Source organism: Zea mays, chromosome 1, assembly GCF_902167145.1.
Source record: "Zea mays cultivar B73 chromosome 1, Zm-B73-REFERENCE-NAM-5.0, whole genome shotgun sequence".
Classification (NCBI taxonomy): domain Eukaryota; kingdom Viridiplantae; phylum Streptophyta; class Magnoliopsida; order Poales; family Poaceae; genus Zea; species Zea mays.
In genome coordinates this window covers 140,960,495-140,975,883 of record NC_050096.1, presented here as the reverse complement: position 1 = coordinate 140,975,883, position 15,389 = coordinate 140,960,495, and the positions used below count along the sequence as shown (strand labels likewise).

Below are 15,389 nucleotides of genomic sequence, written 5' to 3'. Positions count from 1 at the left end.
CTTCGGAAAACCACTACTTTATTTGCCTCGGGAAGAGGAAAAGTGCTCTCTCCTCCGGCTCTCACTATGGATATATCATGAAAATATTTGCCCTTCATCATCTCAATTCTTACCTTTCTTACAATAGATTTTCCGAAGACAACATGGCTTGGCCTCCATGCCCGGTCTTCGGCATCATCTGCACCGCTATCAACATCAAAATCACCAATGCCTTCAGAATCCTCAGACAGTCCAGCAAGAACTTTGTTGGTTATTTTCTTAGTGTTGGTCCTTTCCATATCCTCATAAAACCTAGCCAATGCGGGGTCTTCGCTCCTCCTATCTTCGGCCATCTCAACTTTGATTAAGCAAAAAAACGAAGCTAGAAAACGGATGCAATTGCAATAGCTCAGAATAAACAGTGTAAGTTGGTAGCACGAAAAAATATTTTTTCACAACCCTCATATATATACAAAACACCACTACAAAGTGGCCCCCATAGTTCAGAAATTTTCGCTATTCTAGCAAATGGAAGGTGTTTTTTCGGACCTTCGGCATAAGGCCTTTGTTCGTTTCGTAGTCTGAGTTTGTTACAAGGAAACAAACTAATAATGTGAGGGGCTACTGTTGGGGGCCTTCGTCTTCCAAAGGTCCTCAAAAACATGGTTAACCATTGGTTATCAACATGTTGTCAAGTATTGCAGGAGCTTCGACACCAGAACACCTTCGATGCAGAACGATGGAAGGGCGACGAAGCTAGCTTCGTCATAACAACACAGGAAGACAATGTAAGAAGGTGTCATCCTGAATGTTGAAAGCAAAAAACAATGTTGCCCTTGTATTATTTGTAAATCTTGTGTGTAATCATTATGGGTATAAATGTAATTTCGTACGAATCTGTACAATTCCCTATAAATAGGTGAACTGTGCCCTGCATAAAGTACGTTTTTGGAGAACAACTGTATACTTGCTGCGTGTAATCTTTTCTCTAGAGTACCTTCGTTCTAACTCACTCTGAATAGCCGAACCAATTGAGAACAAGTGAGCAACGATTGCTTCACGCTACACTAGCATCGACGACCATGTGTTTACAAATAGCAAACCAATTAATTTGCTATTCGACAGGGGTAGAAGAGGATATTCTAGTGAAGATCTAAGACTTCCTTACCCCTGTGGTCTTTATGGTACTCAACCTATAGCTTGACATGAAGACACCACTTATCCTAGGGTCGCCATTCTTGAGTACTAGCAATGCAAGTATTGATATAGGGACTGGCCTTGTCCACCTCCACATCAATGCTAAGGAGTCATCCGCTTTCCAACCAAAAGTCGAACAGTGCAACTAGGTGAAAACCTTTCGTTGCAAAGCTCCATAGAGCGCTCTAGATTGGCAAGGTCGAATTGACACCACTGGAGCTAAAGATGGACAACCTCATAACTTCTATGAAGAAGTTAGTGGTCATCCGACAGATCCAAAATAGTGTTTGACCATGAAAGGTATCTTTCAATGCAGAAACTCAAAATTATGGTCAACCTTAGCAATGTTTTCTACTTTATAACATGTTGGTCGGTTCCTTATGGCCATCCGATGTAGTGCTTGCCTAGGTAGTCGAAGCGAAGGTGGTGCGAACAGGGATGTCAATAGGTCGGGTTTGGGTTGGGTGGATCAAAGACCTACCCACGATCGCGCCCGTGTAGTCTACCTAACTCGCCCGCGATCGTACCCACGAGTGCAATTCCAAATCCGCACCCGAATTTGTCAGGTTTTGGGTCGTCCACGAGTCTTTACTCAGTGTACACTTTTAAATAATAATTCAGCTATAGACAATTAAGTACCAACAATAATTAAATTACATCTATGGCTTTTTAAGCCTTCTCGTGTTGAGCTATAATAAAACATTTAATGAGTCATTATCCAAGTTACTCATTAAAATAATTTCTATTGTATCTTAATCATTTTTGTGGAAAATAAAAATAAACCAATTTCTAGGTCAGGTGTGGATCACCCGCAGGTTAAAATAGAAACCCACACCCTCGCCCGTGAAACTTCTATGGGTGCGGGTGCAACCGTTGGTCAAAATCTTCACCGATATTTACAACTGTCGGGTGTTAGTCTTGGACCGAACAAATGAGAGATGAGTGTAAGAAATAATGAGAAGGATACACATGAATCAAGGGCCAAATCTCTCACTTCTCTCTCCCTTTTCACAGAGGAGGTGGGAGAGAAGGTTTTTATTGTTTTTCCTAGTGAAATTTGTATTTATAAATAAGATTCTAGAGCTATAAATGTCTCTTAATCATTATTTTACAAGTCTCTGGACTATATAAAAGGTGCTTGATTTCTAGGGACTAATTTTTAATCATCTCTTTTTAGTCTCTAAATTACCTGGAGGTGTTTAATTTCTAGTGACTAATTTTCAATCCATCTATTTTTAGTCTTATGGGGTGTTTGTTTTCTAGAGACTAATTTTTAATCCATCAATTTTTAGTTTAGATTAAAAAATAGTCCCTAAAAATCAAACACCCCAATTCTAAAAAAGTTTTTTAACATGCAATACATCGCTAACACAGAATTTAAAGCATCTAAGCAAATAAAAAAGGGAATAGTATGAACTTTTATTTGGTGGTCCATCGAGAGCCCATTAGTCCAGCACGAACCCAAGTTCCACCAGAGCCACACGTTTTCACTGCTCCCACGAAGGCACACCGCACACAGCCGCGGCCTGCAGGCGACGGTGACGGCGGCGGCGGCGCTCCATCCTCCGCCCCTTCCCTTACTCGCGTTCGGCACGCAGGCGACGGTGACGGCGGCGGCGCTCAGGATCGGGCTCTCAGCGACGGCGGCGGCGGTTTTCCCTCCCGGCTCTCGCCAGTCGCCTCGCGCTCTCGCCTCCGGTCCTCCGAACGCCGGCCGGTGACCCTGCGTGCGTGCCCCTCTCTCTCTTCCCGCCTCCGGTGGATCGTCAACGGCGCCCAGCCCCGGCGGCTGCGCCGCAAGCGGCCTGAGAGCAGCGGGAGCCAGCAGCCGCTGCTCCACCAAGGCAGTCTCGCCGCTTTAGGAGCGCTTATGCCCCAAAGCGAAACGTTACCCGTCCTCTTAGCGCTTCCGCGCGCTGAAGCGTGCGCTTAGTGCCACTTTTTGGAACCCTGGGTATTATGTTTGTTGTTGGGCTTGCGAACAGTTCAGAACGAAAATGCATCATTTATTTTGGAAACAAGACTTCATTGCTGACACGTTGTCCATTTTTCAGTTATATGTATAGATGAGTAAACAATGTCCAGCCCACAGTTGACAACTTAATCCTCAATGAATGCCTCTCACAACACTTGTATGAGGATTTAACAGCTTACATAATCAGTAAGAAAGTTTAGAGAGGAGTTGTACATATATTAAGACAAGACAAACTAACAGAAATTGACGTCTGAAAGCAATTGAACCCCTTCATGTTTAATCACTTTGATCAATTGTTGTTCATGTCTGGAAGCACAATGAAGATTTCTTGAGTTAACTTCCATACCTCACAAGTCCTGGCACATCGAGTATATTTTCACAATAATCAAATGTGCATTGGAGGGGAGAATACAACTTAAATGATTATCTTGCATGAATGATGGGTTTCTAAGATTATATTGTTTTAACTCTTAGGCTCTTAGCATTTATGTATATTTCCATGGTGAAACAGTTCGATGCAGAATTGCAGACATGTTTTTTTCTTGGTAAAAAGTGGTTACTTGAAATCCTTAGGTCAATATTTTTTGTTGATTCATTTCATAGTCAAGTTCGCTAGAACAACGAACTTGGTTACAGATACGTTAGCTCAATAGCCTAGACATGAAATTCATTTGTCACCCTTTTCTAATTGAGGGTTTAGCAGATACACATTTGATTGTTTATATATTCTTATACAAAGTGAATAAAATCATTCTTTTGTGTTCGAGACTTGCAAACATTAATAGGCTGTTTGGTTTGAGAAATGAGCTAGTCCATCATTTTCTCACTTCTCAATTTTTTTGTTTGGTTTGTGCAATGAAATGAGTTGATCCATCACCACCTCATTCATTATAGTTTTTTTGTTTGGTTTGTGGAATGAAATGAGTTGATCCATCATCATCTCATTCTTTATAGTTAATTAGTTAGTACTAATATGAGAAATGAAGCCATCCCACCAAATTTGAGGAATAGACCCATGATGCACCATCTCATTTTGAATGGAGCCTCAAACCAAACACCCTATAAGTGTATAGTTCTTCGATTTTATACTTAAATATCTACTGAGATTAGTGTTGTTGCCCTTACTATAGAGGCTAATGGTGATTTTACCTTGTTTTACAACTTGGTGATTTTGCCCTCATGTTTTGAAATTGAATGTGCCGTTTGCCCTTACTTTGAAAGACTGAATTATACGTAAAATAAAAACACATAAGGACCAAAGTACACTTCATCATCTTACACACTCTTCTCACCCAATCCCATATCTGCCCTAGCGGCGGCGGCGGTGGCCACATGGCAGGAGCCGTGAGTGTCGGCGCCACGAATGCAAGTAGTTCTAGGCCATCTGCTGCGAGGATCAGACCAGATCAAGGCTGTCGGCCTTGGCAGCAGGCGCACTGCATCTAGGGCAGCTGCTGTGAGGTGGGTGTGGGCAAGGCAATGGGCTGTGTGCAGCTTCCCAGCCATGTGCGGGATAGAACCATGTACTGGGGCAGGCCTGCGCATAAACAGATTGGATACCTACTGAAATGGATACAAATAGTTATTTTTTCTTGGATTCGTATTTTGGTGCAAATAGTGTTGGTATGTCAGATAAGATATCAATGGATATCAACATTATATATACTCGACTTTGAGTATCTAGATACAGATATTGTACATATGTTGAATGTCCAGATCCAGATATGGACTATATATTTAGTATCTTGAACCCTTAGGTTGGATGGTTGGTCAGGAAATGTCCATACCATTTTCACTCTTACCTGCACTGGCAAGAGCATATGACACGGCCGGAGTGCAGGCAGCCATCTAAGCAGACTTTTCACTATCCTTGCTCGCCAACACGATCATGTTCTGCTGTTGTTGTAGCAGACTGCTATTCTTCAGAATCTGCCATCGCCGCTGCCAAACGCGAATGCAAAGCGCTGCTGTCACATGAGATTTCAAGGTGAGCTAGACCATTGCTAGCACTCCTCAGCAGGTGTAGCCACCAACCCACGAGCCTACCTGCAGCATCCTTTAGCAGAGATCCACCCAACTCCAATCCATGGCCTGTGGCTCTAAGATGGGGTTTGAAGTCTTGGTGAAAATATTGAGAAAATAAATCAGCAAACTTGACAATATGAAATAAAAAGTATGGTATTTCATTAATGAATGGGAATGCAAACCCATGTTTTGCAACTCTGGCTGGCCACTAGTAAATAAGCTGTGGCTCCTCCATCAAAGCTGTTTCTTTCTTCGGTGTTTGGTACAGCTTCACCATGAGCCAGAGATGGAGCTGTTTGAAATGGCCTACGAAACAGGGTCTTTATTATATCTCAATGCAAGGAATGATTTACTGGATATTATGAGTTATGTCTATGTAGTGATGGTCAATCATTCGTTATGGTTACGGGCCTGTCTTTATTTCAACTTTTAAGCTTATTATTAAGCTTCTAGATAATCTATAGTGCACTATCCCTTCTTGTTGGTGTCAGCCTACTTTTAAATGTAACTATGTGTAAATACATCGTTTTACATAGCTCATTTTGGATAGGCAACTTTCTGGATTGACACTTTGGTTCTAGAAGTGACAATAGTTGAATTTTGGTTTATGTTTTTGACAATACAATATAGCTCAACAACTATATGTCCATGAAAAGTTTATATGAGTTGGAGTACATTGACAGCTAATTTTCATCTTCAGGTATTGAAAAATAATTTTGATATGCTTATATCCTATCTTACTTGAATATATAATCTTTTACATTTTCAGTGGATGACATGAGCACACTAAATACAATCCTGATGAAGATGGCAGGATTAGCTTCCTGCTGAGTTTTGTCCTACAAGATTGCAAAGGGCAGAATGTCAGCTAGGGATTCTAATCATTCATATAAATGTTCGGATGATTCTCAAATGCCGTACTACAATAACTCAGCACCTGTAGGAGAAAATGGTAGGATCCATATGGCAGAAAACAGTCTAGGACATCATTACTCATCCTCCGATATTGGATCACAAAGGATCAACAATTCCAACCCTCAAGTATTTGAAGCACAGTACTGCACTCTGGAATCATCCTCAGCAAATGGTGTTTATCCTGCACAAAGCTCCACATCTTCTCATAGCATCTCCCCTTTAAGTGGGAGCCCCCTGTCTCAGCATGACAGCCACTCAGACCACACATATAGTTCTCCTCCAAGTGCTTCCTGTCTAACTGAGGTTGCAGATCTCCTGATTAAACAAAAAGAATTAGAGAATTCCATTGTTGGACCTGGACTGGACATTAGTTCTGACTGCTCTCGGAGCTTGTTGCAAGCCCATGTTCCAGTGAGACCAGACAACTGGAGACAACTTCTGGGAATTAATGGAGGAGACTTGATGCAAGTAGTCATAGCATGTGGTAAGGCTGTTGCAGAGAATGATGTCTTTGCAACAGAACTGTTAATATCTGAGCTTGGTCACCTGGTATCTGTATCTGGAGATCCAATGCAACGACTTGGAGCCTATATGCTTGAAGGAATTGTTGCTAGACTTTCTTCCTCCGGCAGTATGCTATATAAATCTTTGAAATGTAAAGAACCTACAAGCTCTGAGCTCATGTCATATATGCATCTCCTTTACGAGATCTGCCCATTCTACAAGTTTGGTTACATGTCAGCAAATGGTGCCATTGCCGAGGCTATTAAGGGCGAGAACTTTGTTCACATAATTGATTTCCAAATTGCTCAGGGGAGCCAGTGGGTTACTCTGCTACAGGCCCTTGCTGCAAGACCTGGGGGGCCACCATACATTAGAATCACTGGTATAGATGACTCAAATTCTGCTTATGCCAGAGGAGGCGGGCTTGATATAGTTGGGAGGACGTTGTGTGATGTTGCTAATTCATGTGGTCTTCCTTTTGAGTTCAATGCCGTTCCAGCTGCTAGCCATGAGGTTGAGCTTCAGCATCTTGCTATAAGACATGGGGAGATTATTGCTGTGAATTTTGCCTATCAGCTACATCATGTTCCTGACGAAAGTGTAAGTACAGAAAATCATCGGGATAGGATTATAAGAATGATCAAGAGCATCAATCCTAGGGTTGTTACTCTCGTTGAACAGGAGTCAAATACAAACACAGCTCCATTCTTCCCAAGGTACATGGAAACTCTCAACTACTATACAGCCATGTTTGAGTCGATAGATGTTGCTCTCCCAAGGGATGATAGGAGGCGGATGAGCGCAGAACAACACTGTGTTGCAAGGGATATTGTTAATTTAATCGCATGCGAGGGTGCTGAAAGGGTTGAGAGGCACGAGCTGTTTGGAAAATGGAAGTCAAGATTTGCAATGGCTGGATTTAGACCGTACCCACTGAGTTCAGTTGTGAACAACACTATCAACACATTGTTGCATACCTACAACAGCTACTACAGGCTTGAGGAGAGAGATGGTGTCCTTTACCTTGGATGGAAAAACAGAGTATTGGTTGTATCTTCGGCATGGTGTTGACATTTCCTCTGCAGGTACACATGTGTGAACATCATTTGTGGTCCTCAATATTTGTTAATGTGATCGATTGATATTCATGGATTCTAGTTTTTTTATGGTCCTTGCTGAAATGTTATATTTGAGAAATTTGTTTCTTTGCTATGCTACTATTTGAATTCTAAACATGAGCATCATACCTACATGTTGATAGAATAATCTGGAACCAAAGCAAAGTTTTAGGAAAACACAATGTTGACATACCCGTGCATTCGAAGTCAGTATACTTAAAGCACTGGTTTTGGTACCTTGCAGGTTCCATCGCACTTTGGCCTCCATCTGACGTTTCTAAGGCACCATTATGCTTGTCTGGTATACTCAGTATATGCTTGTATGTAATTTGCAACCATACCTTACCCAATGGTTATCTTACCAACTAGATCTTCATGGCAAGGTGAAGTGTCACTTAAAATCTAGAAGTTGTAACTGTCGTGTTGACGCTAGATATAGATAGTTCTGCTTTGGTTTGACATATGCAGATGTGCTGTAATGCTCAGGGGTTATGCTAGGCAGGCCCAAGAGGGTGCCTGTTTGTTATCTATCAGGCTACTGTGTTGCCGCCTGCTTTGTGTGTGCATATATATTTGGAATGCTACTGTCCTTTCTCTGGGATGAAGTGGATTGCTAAAGTGTCATGTTTTTCGTAAATACTATATCCATTCTCAAATATTTGTTTGTTGTCAGCTAGTTCATTTATAAACTAAACCGCGAGAAAAAAAACAGAGGAATTGGATTTTTGCCACTCACAATGTTGTCTTCTTGTTATAATTATCACTGTGTCTATAAATTGTGGGTCCTCAACTGGATCTATGAAATGTGGGTCTGATGATAATTTTACAAATCTGTTTTTTGCTGATGGCAAATATTAGAATCTCTCGAGTATTTTCTTGTATCATGCTAGCTATCAATGCACTTGATAGTGTAGTGCGTTTCTTTGTCCACAACGCCGGCCCCCCGTTCGGTCGTAGCGGCGTCACCACCCTGCTGCCGAAACAGCTGCCACTGACGGATGCGGACATGCAGACTGCCTGTGTCAAACAAAACTAGGGACCGTAAATCTGGCAAGACGTACGTTTAGCGAAACGTTCAATTTATAAGAGCAGTATGGTGGATTGGTGGGCCGTCATCATGAGGATGACTATATTCACATAATTCAGACTATATAAATTTGATAGCTGTCGGAGTGTCCTGTGAAAGGAGCGCGGACCTCTAGATCTTCAATTTAAGTACTTTTATTTCTCGTACTAATCTAGATCTTCAATTTTGCCTCTTAAACAAAATCTATACGGATAATCAAACAAGATAGTGCAACTTAGATTTTATTTAAGTATTGCTATCTCTACCACAAAATGGAGTTATATAACCTAGGTTCTAAATTGACCAAACACGTCTATACTCCGAGTAAAAAAAAGGTAAAGCATATAGCCAAAGCTATCAATATAAATGCGGAAGCGTTGGTATTTTTATCGAGTATAAAGAACCGTACATGGTTTTTACTAATTCTCGTTGGTGCTCCTACACAAAGGGATGTCCATGCGAGAACCAAGCATCCGGACAATAACTCTGTAGATAGTCATGATCTTTCTCTATGTGCAAGTGGTGCTCCACTTCTAGTCCCTCTTGAATGTCCCCCGTCTTCACTATAGAGCTTTCGATCGAAACGCTGCATGTCTCGTTCCCTCGGTACACGATGGTAGCCAGGGGTGAGCGTTCGGGTTATCCGAAAATTTTGGGCCAGGTAATTTAAATTTCGGGTTTTGAGAAACGTTACCCGAAATTATAGCGGGTTTTACGTTACCCGAAAATTCGGGTTCTCGGAATTTCGGGTTCGGGTATTCCCAAACTACCCGAACTGGTGTCAGCTTCATAAAAAGCATGCAACCTACCAAATTAGTACAAAAATACAGTTTAAACAATGATATACATGCATGTAAAAAAATAAATGCAATCTACAATCACAAGTTCATACACATTTACCCATAATTATATATGCACAAGTTGATAATTAACAATGGCATGAGTGCATGACACATGAAAGTTCGGGAATTTTGGGTACCCGATTGCAATACCTTAATTACCCGAAATAAGTTCGTCTTTTACAAGTTGCCACCTGAAATTCTCGAACAAGATTCGGATTCCGGGTATTTTGGGTTCGGGTATTCTGGGTTCGGATTTTGAGTTACAAGTTTTTTTGCTCAGCCCTAGTGACAGCCACAACACGAACAAGGTTTGGTGTGATCTCGCAAGACTCTCACACCACTCGATACAATTACAACGAATCACGCAAGAGCCGATGGGTTTGTGGATATTCTAACATCACTCTGTCAACTTGGAACAAACCTAGAGGAAGTGATTCTATTAAGGACTTAAGTGTCTTGAGTTATGGATTAGTGTCTAACTAATCTAAGCACTTCACAAAGCATCTACGGTAATTAACGAGTGATTCTATTAAGGTCTTAGGTGTCTTGAGCTATGGATTGGTGTCTCGACACATACATTATATTTCTCAGCTCCCCATAGGCTGATTGGGGTGAAATTTATACCCCTAAAGCCCCAAAAATTTGTTGCCAAAAAGCAATTGTAGTTTGCTTACGTACTGAATCAGTCTTGTGCACCACTTGTAGTGCATCAAACATTCTAGTGCCTTCCACATGGCCTAGCAAGTGGAGCCTCTACTATCTAGTGTCGCACCGAACTAGTCTAGCGGCGCATCGTTGGTGCACCAAACCTACATGTGCACAACACGACCCTTCTCGTACTTTGGACATAACTTTTAGCTTTGAACTTCGATTTTTATGACCTTGAACTTTTTCGAAAGCTAATTAAAATCTCTACATCTTAGAGTTGTAGCCATGTCAATTTGACTAGATCTGCACATCTGACCTTGCACCGTACCTATCCAGAGGCGCTTTGGACCTACTTGTGCACAACATGACCCTTTGTAGGAGCAAGGACATCGGCTAAAGGAGAGGTGAATAGATGGTTTTAATTAAAAATCAAAGACACTAGACAAATTTAATTAGAAGCACAATAGGATTAAATCTTCTAGCCTATGTTGAGCTAAACTAGGTTTGCAACATAGGGTGAACAAGCAATCAAGTGATGCTAAGAAAGGAAGATTGCACAAAGTAAATGCAAGAAATAACTTTGAGACAATTAATCAATGCATTAGAGACAAGATATTCACAGTGGTCTAGGTGACTTACCGGTCACCCCTAATCCACATTGAGGTGGATTCAAACCACTCAACCGCTCCTCTATCAAAACACCACTTGATCTTTGAGCTAGAAGGTGAATGAATCGCTCATACCTCGATTTCACTAACTTTTCCCTGCTCTGACGAGGCAAGCACGAGCCTCTCATAATCAACACATCAAAATAGTAGCTCGTATTCGATTATGAGGTGATAAAACACATAAGAAATGCTCACAAAAAGTTTCACACCAAACTCAAAGCATTCCCTATTTATTTCTTAATTTCTAAGAAATCAACCTTTTTCATTTTTTTATTACAAAAATCATTGCATCCACAGAACATACTCACAATATATTTATCATAGATAAGAAATCCTATGAGGACCTTAACCATAGTGGAAACATAATTTTCTAACCATTATTCTAAATAAGATGATTTTTTGAAAGGAGCTCAGTTTCTTTGTTTACATTAAAATCCTCTATAAAAATACCAGAAACTTGACATGCAATATTTTAAAACTGTAGATCCGTTCTAGAATAGTGCCCCAAAATTTGTTTCAGAATTTTTGTGCTCTAAAACTCGAGTTATAAATTTCTGAAGGTTTGCTCACAAAAAGTTTCACACCAAACTCACAACATTCCCTATTTATTTCTTAATTTCTAAGGAAATCGACCTATTTCATTTTTCTATTACAAAAATCATTGCATCCACAGAACATACTTACAATATATTTATCACACAGAGGAAATCCTACGAGGAACCTAACCACAGTGGAAACATATTTTTGTGACCATTATTCTAAATAAGATGATTTTTTGAAAGGAGCTCGGTTTCTTTGTTTACAATAAAAACCTATATAAAAATACCAGAAACTTGACATGCAATATTTTAAAACTGTAGATCCATTCTAGAATAGTACCCCAAAATTTGCTTCAGAATTTTTGTGGTCTAAAACTCGAGTTATAAATTTCCAAAGGTTTTCTGCGGTTTAAATCGAAAGAAAAGAAAAAGGAAAAACCACTTTGTATGTTTGTTGCGGACTTGTTCTCGACTTGTTCTCAAATGCTATGAGTTAAGAACAAGACAACACAAATGTTAATGGTTAAAAATCCTTCGTCCTTCGAAACATTATTTCCTTTAGGATATAATGATATTCAGACGAAGGTCATGAAGGACATACCTTCATCATCGCAGAATATGTTAATAAAAGAAGAAGCATATAAGATATAAGAGACAACATGAATAATCATATGACATTATTATTATATCTTCTTCTTATTAACATGGATAAACAGAAACAATATTGAATTACATTTGTACCTTCGGCTTGATAGAAGGTAAAAGTCCAAGCGTGACACACAAAATGAATACGAGTCAGCGTGAACAGTACAGGGGTACTGTTCATCTATTTATAGGCACAGGTCGCAGCCTGTGTAAAATTACATTCATACCCTCTATATTTACTATTGACTTATGGACAATCCAAAGGGGACTAGATAGCCTTTTCCCCTTTAAGTCGGTTCCTCTTTCTACCATCGAGCCGAAGCTCCCCTGCATGTAGCTTCGGAGCCACATCAGCCTTCGTCTCAACCATGCTTTTCACATCGTGTATGGTTTTAGCCCGAGTCCGAAGGTACCTGCTCATATGTTACACTTGGAAAATATTGTTAAATCATGTTTTTGAGGACCTTCGGAAAATGAAGGCCCCCAACAGTAGCCCCTCACAGTATTAATTTGTTAAAATAACGAATTCAAACTACGACATGGACGAAGGCCTTAAGCCGAAGGTCCGAAAAAATACCTCCCTTTGCTAGAATAGCAATTATCAATGACAGACGGGGCCCTCTAATTTACAGCGCACTGAGCGTATAAATAACGGGGACTAGATAGCCTTTTCCCCTTTAAGTCGGTTCCTCTTTCTACCATCGAGCCGAAGCTCCCCTGCATGTAGCTTCGGAGCCACATTAGCCTTCGTCTCAACCATGCTTTTTCACATCGTGTATGGTTTTAGCCCGAGTCTGAAGGTACCTGCTCATATGTTACACTTGGAAAACATTGTTAAATCATGTTTTTGAGGACCTTCGGAAAACGAAGGCCCCCAACAGTAGCCCCTCGCAGTATTAATTTGTTAAAATAACGAATTCAAACTGGGACATGGACGAAGGCCTTAAGCCGAAGGTCCGAAAAAACACCTTCCCTTTGCTAGAATAGCAATTATCAATGACAGACGGGGCCCTCCAATTTACAGCGCACTGAGCGTATAAATATGGACTCACACCAGCTGCATTTGATACACTGTTTATGCCATTTGTATTATTTTCTCAATCTTTTAGCTCCTACTCACTAGCGCTCGCTAGATTTTCAAGTTCTCTGAGCTTCGGTTTAAAAGACGCATTTTTTCATGTCTGGTGAAAAGATGTCCCAGGAAAAGAAGGTTGTTGCGGAGACGAAACAGACTGAAGAGATGAAGTTGTTTGAGGAGAAGAAGGCTATGAATCCTTATATTGCTGGATTTGTTGAATCAATGGCAAAGACCAACACAGAGAAGATTACTAAAGAGATACTGGAAGGTTTATCTGAAGATACTGGTGACAACGACAACTATAATGTGAAAAGTGGAGGCAAAGATTCTGAAGATCGGCCCTGGCGGCCAAGCCATACAATCTTTGGAAAATCAACAATTAAACAGAGTCATCTTGACAACATGAGAGGAAGGTACTTTCGAGATATATCTATCGTGAGAATTGGTGGAGACAACACCGTACCTACCCCTGAGGAAAATGAAGTTGTAATTTTTTGAAGCTTTTTCAAGGCTGGACTTCGGTTCCCATTGAGCAAATTCGTAGTTGAAGTGTTGAAAACCTACCAGATCTTCCTCCATCAGATCACCCCCAAAGCCATAATAAGGATGGGGATTTTTGTTTGGGCAGTAAGGAGTCAAGGGCTAGAGCCAAGCGCAAAGTGCTTCTGCAGTATGCACGAACTTTTATATGAGACGAAGGCCATTGGTAAAGAACAGTACCACAACAACTTCGGTTGTTATGGATTCATTGCTCGCCCCAACGCAAGCCACCCAGTGCCGACATTTCGGAAGAGATGGCCTGAGGCTTGGATGGAAGAGTGGTTTTATGTGAAAAATGATCTGAAGACAAGGGAGGACATAAAAGAAATCATCATGCGCCCCATCTGGTCCCGCTTCGGCCTCTGAAGGCCGAAGGTCGAAATTGATGACGTCGTCGAAGCATGTTAGAAGGCCTTCAGCACTGTTTGCTCCTTCACTGGCAAAGAGATTTAATTCAGGAACATATAGCCTTCAGGGTATGGCCACTTGTGGAAAGCTGGGAAATGCCGAAGGAGACCATCACTAATTCTAGCGAAGGTGATTTGGTTCGACTGAAGCATACCTTCAAATTTGGGGATAAATTTGATGAACCAAATGATGACTGGCTGAAGTGCATTGAAGCTACTAGCGGCGAGTTACTTGGAGCTAGGGGTGGATAACGAGCCAGCTCGGCTCGGTTCGTCCGAGTTCGAGCTAGCTCGTTAAGGTAACGAGCCAGCTTGGCTCGGCTCGTTAAGTTAACGAGTCACAGAGTCAGGTCGGCTCGACTCATTTACGAGCTCGAGCTAGCTCGTTTAGCTCGTGAGTCAAAGCAGGAAAAAAATATGTACATAATAATTATTTTTTCGTTAATGTTAAACTAATTTAACAATAAAAAATAGTAATTATACTCATAGTTTCACAAACCACGTCAATGTAACACCAAATTAGCACAATTCATCACTCATCAATTCACAATTCACATACATGTTCATCACTTTAACCCACAATTATATTTGCATAGACCAAATTAACACATAGACATAGTTCATTAATCATTAGTTTAACTCATAGGCCATAGACACCTTACACACACACACATATATATATATATATATATATATATATATATATATATATATATATAACATGTTCATATTATTCTGTAAATGATATGCATATAGTTTCGTTTTGCTGGAATGTGGTAGCTCGTTTAGCTCGCGATCTGGCTCGTTAACGAACCGAGCTGGCTCGTTAACAAACCAAGCTAGGATGTCAGCTCAGCTCGTGAAAAAATTCAAACGAGCCGATCCGATCCGAGCCGAGCTGACAATGAACCGAGCGAGCCAACGAGCCACGAGCATTTCGTCTAGCCCTACTTGGAGCGTATTCCAAAACCGAGGACAACGCCTTGTCCGCAACCTTCGGGGGTCGAAATAAGAAAAGGTTGAACAGGGTATTCGATGCTATTGGCTTCGTATACCCTGACTATTGCTACCCGCTGCGAGGGCAAGAGGTAAAAATAAAGATTGCTAGTTCTGGAAAGGTTGCCGCTTCGGCCATCACAGCTGGGCCGAAGGGCAAGAAGATGAAGGTTCTGACTCACCGGCCGCGTTACATCAAACCGGCCGTGATACCTGAATTTGGCGAAGGGGCCTCTTCAACTGCCAA

General features: G+C 41.0%; 1 protein-coding gene across 1 annotated transcript; it reads left to right on the top strand.

The window, feature by feature from the left end:
- Positions 1-2,632: 2,632 nt before the first annotated feature.
- Positions 2,633-7,990, top strand: LOC100502252 (uncharacterized). Its single transcript, NM_001196729.1, has 3 exons — positions 2,633-2,903; positions 5,946-7,680; positions 7,958-7,990. The coding sequence occupies exon 2, from the start codon at positions 6,038-6,040 to the stop codon at positions 7,664-7,666; it is 1,629 nt and encodes a 542-aa protein (NP_001183658.1). The 5' UTR covers positions 2,633-2,903; positions 5,946-6,037; the 3' UTR covers positions 7,667-7,680; positions 7,958-7,990.
- Positions 7,991-15,389: the final 7,399 nt, after the last annotated feature.